This window comes from Semicossyphus pulcher, unplaced genomic scaffold (genome assembly GCF_022749685.1).
Source record: "Semicossyphus pulcher isolate SPU_LCO1_2020_fin unplaced genomic scaffold, fSemPul1.0.p SCAF_23, whole genome shotgun sequence".
Classification (NCBI taxonomy): Eukaryota; Metazoa; Chordata; class Actinopteri; order Labriformes; family Labridae; genus Semicossyphus; species Semicossyphus pulcher.
In genome coordinates, this window is record NW_027211697.1 from 10,018,615 (window position 1) to 10,037,695 (window position 19,081).

Sequence of the window (19,081 nt, forward strand, 5' to 3'; positions counted from 1 at the left end):
AAATGAAACTAAGCTGTGACCCTGATCTAATTTTTAATCTTCCATTTGTCTCCTCTCTCCGTCAGATCTGGTGACGGATATGGACTTCTCTCCTTTTGATGAGAGTCTCTTGGTAACGTGCTCTGCTGATGAAACGGTGAGATCTTTGATGTCCTTGTCGTACACTTGTATATTTAAATAGGTCGACTTGTCATCCCCTCTGGCTTTGTTTTTCCTGGCCTTGCCTCCAGTACGATATGAACCTGCTCGTTTGTTATTGAAACCTTTTGAAGGCTCCTTCGTTTCAGCACATTATCCTCAGCCACAGGTGCCCCAGCTTACTGGAATCTGCTGAGTTTTGGCCCCGCATCTTCAGACTCAGCAGCTCGGTTTACCTCCGAGACCTGTGTTAACACACACAGCGCCCGGAATTTGCAGCACACATCCAATTCCTCTCATCTTTTGCCAACAGGGAATATAATTTCACATACCGAGCTGTGCTGAGCAAGCAAATTAGAGTGGAAATGAGTGAATTAGTGAAATATGATCAAGGGAATGTGTTTTTACTGACTTGAAATGATCTCATTACCAGCCTGTCTTGTCTGGCTCTCAAAACAGCTGTCACAGCAGACCATTCATGAGTTTTTGTTCAATGTTCAAAGGAGCCAAAATTTCCATCAAAGTGAAAGAAGGAAGTAGGACGGAGATGAATTTCAAGGTGTTGTGAAGTGATTTCCTCTCGTCTGTGTGTACAGGTGAAGCTGTGGCGTTTGTGTGATCCAGAGCTGCAGCAGCCAAGCAGTCCGGAGCTAACCCTGCGTCCAGGTCACGGCAGACTGGAGCTGGTGCTCTTTCATCCCACCTCCTCTGGTTTGCTGGCTGTTGGCGCCAACAAGTCCCCGCTGATTTGGGACACCAGCCGCCAGGATACACCACTCGCAGGTAGCTACGGCCGGGGATGTGAGCCGCTGTCTGTTTGTGCGCACAGTTTATATAACACACTCCACTACGGGAAGTCTTTGTCGTACATCATGCACTGTTTGTTGCATTTAACATTTCAGTCTCTGTCAGTTAGTCGTCAGTTTTTTTGTTGTTGTTGTGGCCCGTTTTGTTGCATATATTTGGAGTTGAGTGAAGTGGTTCTTTATTTTGGTTTGGTGCTGTCTGACTGACACTGCCTACGTTTTACAGCCCTGTGGCTCTGTCAATGTGCCGGAGCAGCAGAGGTAATGTTTTGGTTTGCAGTCCTGCTCCCAGTCTCTCACGGACTGGCCTCAGGATGGTCACTATCCTCTGGCATCACCCACCCACCACAACCACTTTGCCCCCCCCCTCCCCAACCCCATGACAGCTAGCCTGGCTGCTGCTCACTGCTGATCCAACTTTTCATGCGCTGTGCCCCCACACACCGGCTCTTATCACCCTCATTCCTCATTCATATGTGGTTGAGGAACGTTTTCTGAATGATAAACATGTATATTTATATAAAGTGAGTGTTTGAGTTTTGATTTAAGTTCATGTCCTTCTTTCTCTCTCCTCTTTGTTCATCTGTTTGGTGTCAAACAATGCACACAACCTGTGCTGTGCTCACCGCAGCCTAATAAGTGTCATGCGAATCATTTCTCTCAAACGTCCTTTGTATCATTGTGTGTTTTACGTTTGTGTGCTTGTTTTACGGCTTCATCTGTTCCCTGCATTTTTCTCCCATGTTTTTTGTCTTGTCTCTACATGTGCCGTCATTCTTTGTCCATACTGTGTAGCACTGTTTCCTCTTTATAAAACCTTTTAAAGACGTCCCTGCCTACTTAAAGACAGTGTCCTTTCCTTCTCTCATCTACCTCTCGAAATGATGTGTGTGTCTGCAGCTCTGGAGCAGCACGGCGACCAGCTGCAGAGTCTGAGCTGGAAACAGGACGGTTCCCTGCTGGCCTCCTCCTGCAAGGTGAGGAAAACTCCCACTGCACCAGATGTACACTGCCTGCAATGACCTGCATGGCATCAACTTTAATTTTCACGCTTTATAAAGTGAAAGTTTGGAGTTATTTTATGACTCAACTCCTCTTTTCAATTGGGTACAAGTGATGTAGTTGTAACAGGCGACCACTAGATGTAGCCAGTGGCTCACGTTCAGCGCAGCATGCCACACATTGGACACGCTCCTTATTTGTTTGTATGGGGTTTATTTCATCAAAATGTCAACAGGGGTAGTGCTCATAAAAAGGGCGGGGATCACATCACACATTGGAAAAGAGATAAATCAACAGATCTTTAGAGGGGAACTTGGAAAGCCCTATGATGTCAAAGATAACAGCTGGTTTTGTTTTAAAACTGTAAAAGTGATGACAAAGAAGAAACGTTGGCCACAGCTGATACAGGTTTTTCCTTGTCATAGAGGAAACTGCATTAACTTGTTAGTCAGGGCACAAGCCTGTATGAGAGGGATAAATCTGTCATGGTTGACCTCACCTGACCCCTTAACCTTTGTGTTCCTGATACACTCCCTCTGTGTAACTCTGAACCCTCCCGTCTTCTGGTGCCAGTCTCATCAGGGAATGATGACCATACGGGAAAAGACGGCAGAAAGTCTTATGCATCCATGCCATTAGGGAATAATCACGCAGCTTGAAGGGCTTTCCATGAGGTTGTTAATATTTTTATGTAGCGAGAGGAAGAAGGGAGGTGGTATGGGTTTATTAGTCGGGGGCAGAGAAAGTAGAGTTTTACGATGGACTTGTTTAATGAATATATTTGAGTTACAGGAAGAGCTGGAGGTGTTTTCATCGGTGTAGGTGAACATACTTACCGTAAAATTCGGTGTACGAAACGCAACTTTTTTTTTGTCATCTAAAAAGTGGGCTGCGTCCTTTATACTGGTGCGACCAATATACCAGTATAAAGCCCCTTTCCCACCGGTCAAAAAGCCCACTAACACCAGCTAACACCTGGCTTTTTCGCTTAGTGACTCTGCAGTAGACCCGGGTAATTATTGCCTCGGCTCCGATCGGCAATGATGTAAACAGAAAACCGAACTCAACACGCTATCCCCCTAAAATGCAGAGAGAAGTATGTTATTGTGTTACGGTATTTTACCCAGACGATGGCGCTTAAGTTGTCGGTTGTTTAATAGTGACGCCGCACCTCCGCATTAAACTGTCTCCGGGTCCAAGCCGCTACAACGTCTCCTATTTACAATATGCTGCAGCCCTGTTTTGTGTTTTCTTCGCTGTTTTAAGCGAGAAAAAATAACCTGATTGTTGCTAACGCTTCGTCACGGACATGCAACGTCATGATCGCCATTGCAGCTGCCACCCTCACAACAATCAATGTTACCGTAAGCTGCCAGCTACCGCTAGCTACAGCACCGATAGCTAGCTAGACTTGACATGGCAAAAACAGCTGTAACTTGTGTTTTGATAAATTGCAATAGTGTTGAAATAACTTGTATGCACGTTTTTATGTGTAAATAGCTTTTGAAACCTTTTCCCCTCTGGGATACCCCCCAAAAACAGACTGCGTCTTATATTCTAGCACGACTTCCCTTTTTGAAGCAAACAGAAAAACTGAGTGATGTGAAAATGAGCCTGAGGCTTCTGGTGTATACTCCAGACAATGCCTGATGGGCTGATTCGCGCTTGAATACACTTTGACACCGAAATCTACCACATGTGCGTATTTAACAGGCATGATTGTCAGTCCAATCCCCGCTGTTTGTCTTTGCTCTGACATGTAACAAATTACTCCACCCATCACAGGCTGCGTCCAAATCCTGACGTCTACCTTGACGGGATAATCATCCTTACCAGAGCTACCAGCCCTGCCATCAGTTTTAATGTTGCCGAGAAGAACAAGGCTCCCGAAAAGAAAGGGAGCGGGGGAGAATTTGAGCCAAGATCAGAGCTGGGGGGCCTCTGAGGTTCTTGCCCTGTTGGTCTCTGGTGTCATTTAACCAAAAAGGCCCCTTTCAATCTCTCCAATCCAGCTTATTAAAGCAAATAGGGCCCGCCAACATGTGGGTCCAATCCCCCCGGCCCTCCCATAGGGTAAACATTGGGGCACAGGGCTGAAGGGGGAAGATGAAGGGGAGACCACCACCCCGAAGAGCAGGAATCATGACAGGCCTCGTTTGGACCGAGAGAGATGTATATTTATGACACACTTGGAGGGAGAAAGGCGCCATTCATTTTAGGCAAATCCACACAGGTAGTTCTAGCAGAGAGCGTGTGTTTATCCTAACGATGGAGGGGAGAGGGTGGTACGCTGCTCAGAATGAGGTGCCACTAGATTTATGGTCCGTCTGTCCACCTTGAATTTTGAGATTCACATTATACCATATTACCACTGTTCCTTATTTCCTGTATCGGTGAGAACAGAATCGGGGGATCCTTCACTCTCAAACTGCCTATCACAACAGGCTGTGTCACTAGTAACCGTGGGAGACTGGGAACGGGAGTCTGGCAGCGCTGCGTGTTTGCTGATGAGGGAGGAGAGAGAGGGAGAGAGAGAGACACCCCTGGTTGAAGAGTCTCAGCGACCGTGTGTGTGTTTGCATACATGTGAAAGTTGTGTGCAGCAAACTCTCAGAGAAAACTCATTCCCAGCAGCTTGAGAGTGAGGCTCTGTCACTTTGATTAAACAGCTGCTGTCTCAGCACACACACTCTCACAAATACAAACACACACATGCACACATGGTTATCCTGGTCCTCCATCTGCGCATTTATGAGTTGTGGTGGTGTGTGTGTTTATATTAGTTATTGTCATAGGCTTTATTGTGTGTTTCTGTGTGTGTGTGTGTGGTAAGTCTTTTCGGGGACACATCTGTACATGAGAGGCCCCTCATCTGTGTGTTTGCACTGCCAGATAGTTTCCTCCCTCATGTTGTTGTTTGACCAACAACACTTTAGTCGATGTGTGTCAGAGAATGAGAAAGGGTTACACGCAGAAGTGGTAAGAGTGCTCACATTCTCTACTGAAGAAGAAGTACAGAAAGAGAACTGTAAATGTTCTGATTTAACTTCTTTACTAGAGTAAAAGTGAAAATCCACACGCCTTGAAACTTACTCACTGTATCAAAATATAACGTAGCCTTTTCTAACAGCTGTTCACTTGCAGGTTTACTGAACTCAATGTCATGTTTTGGAGACTGCCTAAATTAATAATCGCGAAGATTTTCATTTAAATAAATGTCTGTTAAGTCTCTATCTATCGCAGAATGAGGTAACACAACGGTGATGGAGCCTATGGCCCACTGATGAAAAACTTTGCAGACTACAGACTGGGTGTCTGTGGCGACTTTTGTGAAAAAAAATCACAAGCGGCGCCCAGTTAGTGACGCGTTTTCCATCAACCAGCAGTGGTTGGTCTGCCAGAGAGGGTAGGCGGAGCACAAGAAAGAAAAGATGGATGACTACAGATACAACCTGAAAATAAGTGAAAATCCAAAGAAAAAGGAACAAATTCGACGCTCAGATGAAGCAAACAGTCTGAAAAGGAAAGCGACCGTCAGCCAGGAAAATCAAGAGTTTCAACCGGAGCCAACCGTGGACGTCACACATGCAACACTGTCTGGATATCTGGGAAGTGTGCTACCGCAATTTCCGTTTATCGCCATAGGTGCCGCCAAAGAGAAAGATACTGAGATCTTCAAGATTAGATCTTTAATTAAAGTGGTAATCTGGAAGATCTCAGTTTCGTACTCTTTGGCGGCACCTATGGCGATAAACGATACTTGTCACATGTGTGACATCCATGTTTGGCTCCCTTTGTTAGGGTTGTAACTCTCGCTTTCCTTTTTAGACTGTTTGCCTTCATCTGAGCGTTGAATTTGTAGATTACTGTTTACTCACAACACTTGCAAAGACCGGAAAAGCAGCCGCTTAGCTCCGCCTACCCTCTCTGGCAGACCAACCACTGCTGGCTGATGGAAAATGCGTCACTAACTGGGCGCCGCTTGGGATTTTTTTCCATGAAAGTCGCTACAGACACCCAGTCTGTGACAGGCTTTCATCAGTGGGCCATAGGCTCAATCACCATTGTGTCCCCTCATTCGGTGATAGATGGAGACTTAACAGACATTTATTTATGCTTTAATGTCTGAAATGGTATGAGCAAGATTCAGGCATTTTAAGAACAGGTGTGCTCTCATCATTCTGTGTGTGTGTGTTTGTGTGTGTGTTGTTCTGGCACTCCGTCTTGAGCCTTTGGCTTAGGCCCAGGTCACAGAGGCCTGAAGATGTCGCCTTGAGGGCATCATATTCGTGGGTGGGCTCCTCATGCACAGAGAGTGTATGTGTTAGCTGTTTAAGCTAATAAACAGCAGATAAATCCTGCTTTAAATGCTGAGGAGAAGAGGACAAAGAGAAGCTGAAGCTCTGATTGATCATTAGATCCAAAGGTGTATTCATTGTGTATGGCTGAACGTTGCATGGTGCCCCTTTATGTGTGAGCGCTTGACTGTGTCACTGTCAGCCTGCTGATTCCCTCTGACATGTATATGTGCGTGTTAGGTGTGTGCGTGGCTCAGTCTAAGCCCTCGTACTTATTACCTGCTATCAGCCCCGTATGTCTGCTGTGATCACAGTCACACAGCCGTATTGAGTGACACGTCTGCAGACACGCATGTCCCGGTCACAGCCTGATCCCATTAGGCCCCATTTCCTCTCAATCACGCGGGAGCCTCTCTGATTGGCTGCTGTGACTGATGTGTAACGTGTGTTCGGGCTGGAGAACGTCGGTGCGCACGAGGCCGCTGAGAGGTCACTGGATTGCATTTGGAGCAGATGAATCAGTGAGATCGCGCTGATAAATGAAGGGAACTTCAGAGGGCTTGTGTTCATCTTTATCGAGTCAAACTGAGGTGAAGGGACTCTTAATTCACGTTTTTAATATGTTGCCTTCATATTTCAGTCCGTTGTAGATTCTAAAAACAACAATTCAAGCTGTATGAGGAGCCTTTAATTCCTTCCCACTTCTTTGAACACTTGAAATCTCTTTGACCTCCCTTCAATGTCCAAATTAGACACTAGTACACTCAGCTAAAAATTAGGGACAAATAGCTGAAAGAGCAACTTGGCTTCTGGAGTCAATTTTTCTTATATTTCCGCATCAAAACAGACAACCGGATGTGACGTAACAGAAGGGAGTCCCGCCGATTAATCATGGATTTTACATTAATCCCAGTCTTGTCATTGAAGAGGCAGAAATTGTTCCACAGGCTTATAATAATGAGCCTGTTAGGTGTCAAAGAGAGCAGGTACTTCAAATGTGCTTCAAATACACACACACACAGCGCTGTTCTGCCCTCTGTTACGCCTCTGCTTCTACCTCCGATGCCAGCTCGGAGGTAGAATGGTGGGGAAGCAACGTAACAGAGGCATAATAATCCCGCCTTCAACTGGTGGTGTATCTAGTGACAGAGAGCGATGACAGTTTCACGATACTTTGTTTGATAAGTGCTAATGTTTCCCGTCTCCAAGGCCCGTCTCTTCACCTGCACCAAATGCGCGCAGGCAACGAAAGCTCGCTCCGTTCCTCTTCCTGTCAGGAAAACGGTGGGCTCAATGTCCCGTCAAGCTAGAATTTGTGTCATTTTGAGTCATTTCGCAAAAATGAACCATAAGAACTGGTGAAATGCAATGTTAGACTACCGAAATAATATCTACACAGTGCGATACGACCGCTCAGACTCACTACCACCAACTTCTGCACGTTGAGCTAAGGCAGAGTCAGACACCGCGAGTCCCTCCCAGCAGCTTTACTGAAAACTGCCACTTTTCCCTCTAAATTTGTGCCTTCATGTCTTGTTAATAATATGAAGTCGAGGATTAACCTTTTCCACAGCCATCTGCAGACAGGATTGAGTATTAATGTAGTAAAAAATGTAACCTGTGAGTTGCTCTTTAAACTAGTGCAGTCTACTGTAACAATCCTACTATAAATCTTTCTTTATGAGGTTTATAATGTGCGGTTTTCTTTCCAGCTCATGTTAAAGGTGTATTCTTTATCCATCTATCTAGGACAAGATGCTGCGAGTGTTTGACCCCAGAGCCCAGCTGACACCTGTACAGGTAAGCCTGCCTAATTAAACCCTGCACAAAGTGCCAACACACCTGGCTCTTTCAAAACAGGCAAAACAAACGTGCATTCCTGTTTATTTACTACATACAGAGCATGTGGCCCTATTTTAGTGCATACATATGAGCTCCTGTCACTCCACTTGAATTTGTTTTTTTCCACGCTACATCTGGTGATCAACACGTTGACAGTTACCCAGTTAGCCCACCACCGGCCGCTCTCAGTGATTCATCTCCGTTTAATTTATGGATATGCTACACAAGCTGAGGTCACTGCCCTGCTCTTCCCACGGGTACCATCCCACACTAAACCAATACCACCATGGCCCTCTCTGCTCGCACCACTCCTCTCTCTCTTATTGACGACCAGGCCTGGGCCAGGAGGACTCTATCACGGCCAGGAGCAATGAGGAAGTGGAGTGGGAGAGAGCTGTTGTGCAGAGAGGAAGAGAGGGGGGGTTAGCCAGTCCATCACTTTTTTCGGTGGTGGACCTCCCAGGATGTTTTAATTACTGATTTTCTGCCTTAAGGCAAACGGCTCTCGCATTTGTAAATACGAGGAATCCTGCAAAAACACTACATGCCGCAGCAGATTAAATATTAGTCTGCAGAAATACCTCCAAGGCACATCACCCTGTATGGAAGTCAGGGGGAGGATGACTGCATATTTGTGTGCTCATTGCTCCTTGTCTCTGCGTAGTTTTGCTTGTGAACGTGTTGTTTAGTATGTTTTTCGACACTCTGACACCTTCATGAAAGGCGTACTGTTTCACAGGTATGTGATGTCATTGACTCTGACACGGAGCGAGACAGCGGTGAAAAAGGAGCGGATTATTTTCTCCGTGGCACGCTTAGAACTGTACCCCTCCTTCACAATGCGCAGTGCAAGTGCAGTGCATGTGCGTCTGTGTTTGCTTAGGTAACGTGAGCTCAGACGGCTGGCTCGTCTCCAGCGTTTGAACCTGGATGTTTACATCAGGTGTGTCAGTGTTGAAGTCCTTTTCAACAATTTTTTTCCCCCTTGCAACCGCACTCTGTCGCTTTCTCAGTAGAGATGCGATGCCGACATAAAGCACTGATTTAACACTACCCGTGTAAATACTAAGGTCCTTAGCCACTCCAAATACCCTTGACTTTATAAATTAAAGTAACCCAAATAAAACTGCATGTAAATCACTTTGTGCAGCTAAAGGGTCTCATTAGTTTAGACTGAATCAGCGTTCTGGAGAGACTGTCTGTCTGTCTGAAATAGTGTCTCCAGTAAGAATCCAGTGGTTACTGCTGGTGGCGGGGATGTCCTGTCGGGGCTTTCCAGCCATGTCTATGGTGTTTTAGATTTCATAAGATAGTTAACAGTGGTGAGCAACAGACCTTATGTGGTGAGAGGGAAAGAGAGAGGGGAAAAAGGTGTTACAAAGACGTCTCCACATTTCAGAGGGGAACATGGTGTTTTTTTTACTAAGCGTTGTTCATGTTGTGACTTTACAGACTCAGGTTTAACACAGAAAACATGTGACTAGTTTATGAAATGTGCACAACAGACTTCATCTGATTCTGACTGAGGCTCAAACGTGTTTGGCAAACTCTCTCGTGTTTCCTCCAGTACGAGCCGTAATGACGCACACTGCTCTGTCACTGCTCATCCAATTTATCACCGAGGAAGAAAGAGTTTATGTGCTTCCAATCTCTTTGCAGAGTTTTTACCATGTTAAACAAAATGTTAATAATATTATCTTGTTTGCAAATTGTCTGGAGTGGAACTTAGCCTACAACTTATAACTACAGGCCGGGTGCACCAGCTGGCATAAAACAAAAAGGCATTTTCTCTTACGTCTCTCTCACGTCTTATCCTCTTACATCGGACGGCTACGACCGATTCAAATTTACACCGAGTGCACCAAGCCTAACTGACACCGGTCGTAGCTGCGCCTGGTCTTATGATGGGCGTCCACGGGAACACTCGCAAAGCGGTGAATGTTGCCAAGCAACACACGTCTTTAATCGTTAACTTCTCCCATTCAATTCTCTTCAGAAGAAAACACAAGCCAAAAGTAAAGAAAAATACATTTTACGAATAGCAAAATAAGGAAACTCATAGAGTTGTTATATAAAAGTGATCTCACTGCAAAACTGAACAACACCCGCAAACAAAACAAAAGATATCGATAAGGAAATTTATCACTGCTGCAATAAAAAGTAATAATCAAGCATGCCGTTGAACATTTATCATGTTTTGAAAGGCCCTACAGGCATAAAATCTGAGCGCAATCAGCACCTGCAGGGCGGGGACAGCGCCGCGTTTCTGTCCGACACATGCTGCAGCTGAGGGGAGAGCGCTTCAATTTATCAAACAGGACGTGTCTGTCAAAACGAAACCTATCCGTCATCCTTTTATTTATCATCCTGTAAAGAAGACGAGCAGTGATTAAGTTTTGTGACCGTTACTTTTACAGTTTCTTTTACCGTGGATTTAAGCCTGACTTTCTAAACTTACGCCTGCTCCATCCTGGGTGTAAAAGATAGACCCGGGTGCAACACAAACAGGGCTTAAGTCTGATTGGTGCACAGGGTGTAATTTAAAGTCCGTCGTATCTTTCAGCTCTAAGTTGGACGTAACCTTACACCCGGGCTAAATACTTCCTCCCTCGCAGTAGGCTGCATGGGAACTGGTACCAGGCCACGAAAGTAGTAGTAGCTACTGGGTTAAGAGGACATCATAAGATTTGACAATGAAAGTATATACAAAACTTTTATATGTGCCGCTTGTTTAAAAGCACTCGCCCAATTACACACAGGCTAATTTAAGTAGGTTATAAGTACAGGTGGTAGGCAGTCCTCATCACCACTTATCATCATTCAGCAGCGCAGGAAGTCTGTGAGTGGCTGAGAGTTTTTATCTTCACTCACTGTCTCTTTGGTAAACGTTCTTCTTTCTTCCTGTCCTCTCTCCCTTGTTCATTTCCTACATATAGAGGCAAAACCCAAAAGAAAACTAATCTGCAACAGGATTGTAAATTTAAAAATGGCCCACGCTTTAAAAAGGTTTCTTTCTTTCTCTCCAACCCTCTCATTAATCCTCCTGCTGTGGAGAGGAGGGCCGAGGAGGGAAGAAGCCTGAGTCAGCGTGCTGTCCTCCTCCGCACCCTGCACATGGCTTCACCACCTCAAACCAATGAGGAGTTAGGACTCACATCAAACATATTAGAGGGTTGCTCTTCCCTATTTGGTTTTGTGCTCTCAGGCTTTCTTGTTCTGTCTTTCCTATCTCTCCGAAATACCCGGAGCTTTGAGAGGCTTGAGACTGAGAGCAGAGTGGGCAGAGCCTCATCCTGACAGCTTTCAGATGTGTGTCTCTCTCTCTCCCTGCCGCTGCCACTCCTATTAACACCCCATTTGCTGAGGGAGGGTTCACTGTGTGCGGGCGATGAATCCTAAACACATATTGAGGCCAGAAGTGTGAAGCTCTTACTCCTACATGGAGCAGCAAAGCAACGTTCAGTGCTGTAAAACAAAACATTTCACATTGTATACGTGGTTACGAGGAGACTCCACAGCTTGTTTGTTTGCGCCTGATGCGACGGCACTGCTGCTGTCTCCTGTTTGCATTATGATCAGTTTGGTGTTGTAAATGCGATGTGATTGCAGGGAAAGGCCAATCTGGCCACAAAGAAAACAGAAAGTGTCCCAGCTTTCAGACTTTGTAACCTCACTTGTAGGTCTGTTTGGCTTCTTACACGAGAGCCAGTGGGTTGTACTCATCGAGGGAAGCCGCAACTCCTCTCTGGAAAAAATACTGAGGAAGGAAAGCTCACGAAAGCTGCTATTACGCTGAAGCATTGTTGTTTTTTTTAGGTTGCATTTCCCTGCAATACATAATCAGAGTTTGCTGTTTATTTTATTTATTCATTTAAATGTATTTAACAAGGAAAAGCCTCATTGAGATTAAAAATCTATTTTACACGAGTCCTGGCCAAGACAGCAGCAGCACATCGGCACAAAGTTTCAGACGTACAACTCAAAACAATTACAAAAACAAGTCAGCGTATTCTGGGTCACATAGCGGAAAGTCATCAATCAAAGCATCTACAACCTGATGCATCTTCCTCTAATGCCTTCGATCTTCTTTTATAAAGATTTAAAGAGATCAGCACAGACCCAAACCCTCCTGCAGCAGATTCCAAGCCGCAGGAGCAGCGTACCTGATACACCTTTCTCCCCATTTCAAGACGCACTTTGGGGACAGATAGCAAAACAGGCGATCAGGATACCTGAACAGGATAAGTGGTATAGATGATGGATGGATGGAAACTGATCATACGCCTACTTCCAGTAGCCAATTAAAGGGCCAGTTCACCGATTTTCAACCTCAGTCCTATCGTGCGAATATAGGGAGCTAATGCCATTATGGTAGGGAAAAAAATTTGATTTTGTTCTGTGCCTTCGGAGGACGCTATCCGCTTCTCCAATGGGCCCTGGAAAACCTCCACCAGACTACATAAAACGCGTCCTCTGGCGGAGGCCAGGGACCTCTCTAAACTACACTCCCTCAGTCTAGGACGCCCGCCTCCGATGTCATGTCTCATTCAAAATCGTCAGGTTTGAAATGTAGACTGCAGACCAGAAGATTTTTTTAGACGATCTACCGGTATATTGTCGACTAGTTCGGATCCTGTACCGCTCTGAGCTGTTGCCAGCAGCCAAAACGGTAATATTTCACCCCAGCGTCTCTTGCTGTTCCTTTCAGAGGGAGGGGCGCAATGCAAGCTGGGTGTTGTAGGAATGTAGAATGGGTGAAACCACAAGCTGTTTGTACAACTTTCTCCACAGCTATGGCGCCAATTTCAAATATTATTGCTTCTATCGATTACAGAGAACACCAGCTTTGACTGATAGTGGCTTTTTCCAGGGGCGAACTGCTCCTTTAAGCCTTGCGAGTGGGTCACAGAGCGAAGACGGTAGCTTCCAGCATTTTTCAGATTAATAAAATTACATAAGTAAGGGGGAAGCAAGTTAAGAATTGCCTTATAATTAAGGACATGCCAGTGATTTAGTCTACGGTTGGACAATGCAGGCCAGCCGACTCGAGCACACAGGGAGCAATGATGAGTTTGGGCCTTAATATTAGAAATAAACCTCAATGCTCCGTGGTTTACAGTATACAGAGAGTGAAGGCATTGAGAAGGTGCATGCATATATAAAACATCACCGTAGTCAATCGGGGGCATAAAAGTAACAACAAGTCTTCTTTATGCAGCAACAGAAAAACTTCAGTTCTGAAATAGAAGCCCATCCGCAGCTTCAACTTCTTTACGAGTTGCTGAATATGAAGCTAAATGATCACATCAGAGGCACTTCTTGAGTATGAAGTCTGCTTTCACATGTATAATGCGCCTTTTACTCATATCCTTCATAATAAAATTACTACATTTTGTTTTACCCATGGTTTCCTTGTACAGGCTGCAGTCCAAATGGTTACACAGGACGACACCTCACCTGTATCAGTCAGTGATACAGTAACAGTCATAGTTTTGGTCTCCGCCTGTCATCTGATCCGGCCTGTGCTGCTTCAAAGCCTCCTCCGAACGCAGCCCGGACAGCAGACCCAATTGTCCAAATATATACAAAACCAGTGTATCATTTGTGGCCTTCATCCTCTCTGTCCCAAAATCCACAGTTATCCCAATTACTTGTTTGATTGATAGTTCTGGCAAGGCTGGAAATATCATGTAACCACAGTCTGATTATTATGTATTGAATTTATGTGGTTATTTTTTGGTTTTAGATGAGGCCTGAGCTAGAACAAGTGACAGTAGTAGTTAATCAAACGCAGATGAATGAAATGTGATTTACTGTTTGCTATTTCTCTCTTTTATAGAAGTGAAGGATCAGATTTGGTCCCCTCTCTTCCTTCTTCTCACTTTGTCGACTGTTTTAGAACAGATGCCTGTTGATGAGCCTCAACATTTTTGATTTACAAGCCGAGGTGGAACGCCTGAATGCAACATAACTTTTTATCTTTGTGCTAGTCTGCCACATTTGGGCGTGAGGTGTACCTGCATGCCTTCCATCCTTCCAGCCTTTGAGCTGGGACACAGCTCTTGTGCGTCCACCCATGACAGTGAGCCGTTGAGTGGTTCTGGCTCATCCCTGTGGCCAGCGCTGAGCTGTGTTCTCCTCTAGCCAGGTGGGGTAATTTTAGGCCCAAATTACAGCCCTGCCCGCGCTGTATTTATGGGAAATCAGACTGTGCAGGGTAATTAAGGTCTTGGACAGGAGGAGCAGTATATACTGCATCTGTAATCAGTGCAAGTGTGTCTGTATGTGCATGAGCATGCAGACGGTTGTATTTAGGTAGCTGGCACACAAATAAGGAGAGAGTGTGTCCATACTTGTGGCATCCTTTCTCTGCTTGTCCCATTTAAAGGGGACTGCCGCAAACATCTGTGCCACACTTTCACAGCTGTAGAGAGAGAGGGAGTTGCGACAATGGCGGATCATGGAGCATATTGGACTTCCAATGACGCGGCTCTGGATAATTTGTTTGGGCAGTAGGTGGGGCTGCTCCTCTGTTGCTCGTCCACTGTCCTTACCTACGTCCGCAGCGCACCTGCTTTCAAACACGTTGTTATTGGCCTCATAAGGACAGTGCTTGTAACACACCACCATTGTGTTACCTCATTCCGTGATAGATAGTGACTTAAAGGAGCAATTGGCCCCTGGAAAAAGCCACTGTCACTCAAAGCTGGTGTTCTCTGTAATCGTTAGAAGCAATAATATTTGAAATTGGCGCCATAGCTGTGGCGAAAGTTGTACAAACAGCTTGTGGTTTCTCCCAGCTTGTGGTTTCTCCTTACATTCCTACAACACCCAGCATGCATTGCACCCCTCCCTCTGAAAGGAATGGCCCAGTGAGAGACGCTGGAATGAAATACTACCGTTTTCGCTGCAGGCAATCACTCACAGTGGTACAGATTCAGAACGAGAATATACCGGTGGATCGCCTAAAAATCTTCAGGTCTGCAGTCTGCATTTCAAACCTGACGATTTTGAACGAGACATGACATCAGAGGCGGGCGTCCTAGATTGAGGAAGCGTAGTTTAGCTCCCTGCCCTCCGCCAGATGACGCGTTTTATGTAGTCTGGTGGAGGTTTTCCAGAGCCCATTGGAGACGCGGATAGCGTTCTTTTCTACCATAATGGCATTAGCTCCCCATAACAGCATGATAAGACTGAGGTTGAAAATTGTCGAACTGGCCCTTTAAGTACAAGTGCCACTTATGTTACTTAAAGCTAAAGGGAAGAATAAAACATGTAGACTTATAACCACACTTTCCCTCACTGGGCCTTCACCAGATGCTCTCTTCAAAGTGTAATGAAGTTGTCTTATTCGTGTGACAAAGCTTTTTCAATAATTAGAAATATGCCAAATAAATGAAAAGCTTAGAATTTCAGTGTCAGGATAGCAGAGTGGTGAATCATCAACCGCCAAACGTAAACATGATGTGTATCATTAAAGCCCTTTTTTTCTCTGCTTTGCTGTCTGCCCTCCCTGCCATTACATCCCTATACTGGCCTCTTGCTTTCAGATGAGTTTCCTTCACATCTCTGTGCAGTTTTAGGCCTCCGCCCTGCTTTCCTGCGCCGGGCTTCATGCACGCAGTGAGAACCGGCACATTTGCTAACCCGATCCTGGCGAGGATGAGTTGTTTTGTTGTTGTAAGGACACGTGCCTTAGCGAGCATTTGTCTCCTTTTCTCTCTCCTGCACCTTTTCATCAATTCCCGATGTCTGTGTATTTGCTGAGTGTGTTATTCTGTATGTGTCTGCCTGTGTGTATACCATGTGTTCTTCAAATTACAGTGCTGAAAATACCCCTCATAGTTTTGGGCCGGTGCTGGCCATAGAGCTGTCGATCTGTGGTCGCTGGAAGAGGAGGGAGACAGGAAAAGGGAATAGTTTGCCGGACTTGGGGGCCAGATTCCTCTTTTTCAGCTCGAGCTTCTGCTGCCTTGGGTGAAATTAGAGAGGACCACGAGCTGGAGTGGGTTTGGACTTGAGAGGGGAACGCTGGGCAGGGCCAAGGAAAAGCAAAGCGGTTTCACTAGTATAGGTGGCTGGGAGCATACCATCTTTTAGATCCTGCCATAAATTACACACACTGAACTCCCTGATAGGTGTGTGTGTCTCCGTTCTTAGGTTACTCATAACAGGAATAATAAACTACATTTGTGTGTCTATTTAATCTTTGTATCTTTGAATAATCAGAAAAGTGTGTTTTGGAAGTGGGGGGCAGGTGAACGTGTGTATCCATGCTCAGATTTCTCATTACAGGCAGAATAAACTACCAGCGGGCACGATGAGCTTAGTATGTGTGTGTGTGTGGACTCTGGCAGGCTGCACAATGAAGCTCTTTGACTTTGGTTTGCATCGCAGATGTGGACCCAGAGGGAGAGAGAAACATTCAGAGGAATTACGTGAAATGGAACAACTTCAGTGTGGTGTTTGTGCCTCTGTGTTCGATTGTTTTGGCTTGTTTCTCTGTGTGCAAGAAATTAGGGGATGAGTTAAACTTAGCACTATAACTACCTATACTATGCAGGTGATATCTGCATTAAAACCAGACCGGTATGTTAGCACGAAGATTCATTAAGCTGACACATACAGGGGCTGCAGCCTTCGAAGGAGGAGGCGGTCCACAGAGGATGCTCCATTCATAGCCCTGCTAAAGCCGAACTAAAATGAGACAGTCTGGTCTACCCTTGCATTACCAAACAAAGCTCCTGTCGCCTAGCAACAGGTAGCTACCGGGCTAACTAGCTAGCATAACTAAGGTCAAGTAAGTTAACCTATTATTTTAAAGATAATTTGTTTCAAGGTGTAGAAACAATACGTTTTTATTTAAAGTTCTAATCTCAAAGATCTCAGCTTCGTACTCTTTGGCGGCACCTATGGTGATAAACGGTAAATACGGGAGCACACTTCCCAGATATCCAGACAGTGTTGCATGTGTGACGTCCTCGGTTGGCTCCGGTTGTAACTCTTGATTTTCCTCGCTGACGGTCGCTTTCTTTTTCAGACTGTTTGCTTCATCTGAGCGTCAAGTTTGTTTCTTTTTCTTTGGATTTTCACTTATTGTTGAAGTTGTATCTGTAGTCATCCATCTTTTCTTTGTTTGTTCAGCCATAGTAGATTACTGTTTACTTGCAACACTTGCAGAGAGCGGAAAAGCAGCCGCTTAGCTCCGCCTACCCTCTCTGGCAGACCAACCACTGCTGGCTGATGGAAAACGCGTCACTAACTGGGCGCCGCTTGTAATTTGTGCTTGTGGCTTGTGACACCCAGTCTGTGATACTGCAAATGCAAAGACTTTCATCAGTGGGCCATAGGCTCAATCACCATTGTGTTACCTCATTCGGCGATAGATAGTGACTTAACAGACATATATTTCATACATCTTCGAGTTGTTTTTTTTCTGAGTTTAATTAGTTTTTTTACATAAAGCACTTAAACAATTGTTACATGTGAATAGATTTTTTTTAAGGAAAACTCAAAATGATTAATTTTATGTTCACCTACGTAAATAATAAGTTTAATATTAAAATGTCAAACATCCTTCACCCAACATCAGAACTACTGTTTTAATAACCAAATTTCGAGGGATCCTTGATTAAAAATGCTGGTTTTATATCCAAGAAAATAACAATTATCTAATAGTAATAATGTCTACTTCAAAATAACAAAATAATAAGGATTCTTATTGGAATCCATTGCCAGTGCATAAACACATGATGTGTTAAATGCATAAAAATCACACTCCAAAGGGTGACATTTTATAAACAAAATAACTATTGTTGTTGTTATTTTTATGTCAATAATTATACATATTTATCAATATTAAAAACAGTAATTGGTTCCAGGCCTGCAAACACACACCTAAGCGGTCTCTGAGGTTTGAGCCACAGGTCGAGCAGGGTGACCTCAAAGGCGTATTTATCCTTCAGAGTTCAGAGCATCATATAAAGTCCTCATCAGATGTGATTACAGCTGTGGAAATTCCTTTCTCAGTCCCAACAAACGCTCACTATTCATCGTGCCGGCAAATGATTTCTTCTCACAGAACGTCAGCGCGTGCCAGGGAATGAGATTTCGATACTTCCCGCAGAATGAAGCTTGTTTAGAGCTCGGAGAATGTGTAATGTTAACACCACAGGGATCTGGAGTCGACGTTGTGAAATATAAGGTCTATAAAGAACAGGAGCTCCTTCCAAGAATATGTCACCCCTTACTCAACGCTGAGCTCCAAATTCCGGCTACACAAGCTGCATAATTTGACTTAAAACTGAGCCAACAGTGCTTCTGTTTTTAAAGACCTATGAAGATACTGTATATAGCAAATACACCCTCGCGTGCATGAGTTAACGTATGATTTATATTCAGTCTCTGTTACGCAGAAGAAAAAGACACCTGGAAAAAAATATGTCTTCACTTGCCCAAAGGTCAAGCTGCCAATTAGTAGGTCGATTCCCCATCTGACCGATGTAATCCCTTTGACCTTTGACCTGCTCATGGCTGATAATAATGTACCTCGATGTCACCTCCTATTAGCCCGAGCTCGGCTTGACGTTTCAACCTTTGATTTGCTGCTTCCAAATGCATTTATTCACCTGCTCAAATACCCGGGACGAGTCTGTTTCTTCTTTAACATAACATCTGTCTTTTTTGTCCGTCACTTCTGTGGTTTGTCTTTTCTTATATATTCCTTCATTCCCAATCACCCTCATGCACGCTGCCTTTGGCCTCCATCTCTCTCCAGCCGACCTTCCTTGATTCAGCACCATGTAATAGCCTAACTCAGCCCAGATGTCGTGCCCCCACTCCCTCCTTCTCTTCTGTCTCCTCTCCCTCCATCCCTCAGCTCCCTGTGTTACTGGCCGCCCCCCATTGCCAGTGTTAGTTATCGTTTTAGTGAATTTTGGCAGAGCTGAAAGAAGTCTTTCCTAATGAAGGAACAGGACTTTCGCCGCTGCGGAC

At 44.9% G+C, this 19,081-nt stretch overlaps 1 protein-coding gene across 1 annotated transcript in view; it reads left to right on the forward strand.

The window, feature by feature from the left end:
- coro7 (coronin 7) overlaps positions 1–19,081 on the forward strand; it is a 119,778-nt gene that overhangs the window by 3,075 nt on the left and 97,622 nt on the right. Inside the window, exons 4-7 of the mRNA XM_069674453.1 lie at positions 66–136; positions 735–921; positions 1,845–1,921; positions 7,994–8,044. Of these exons, the coding sequence (XP_069530554.1) occupies positions 66–136; positions 735–921; positions 1,845–1,921; positions 7,994–8,044 (386 nt within the window). The remainder of the gene's footprint in view (positions 1–65; positions 137–734; positions 922–1,844; positions 1,922–7,993; positions 8,045–19,081) is intronic.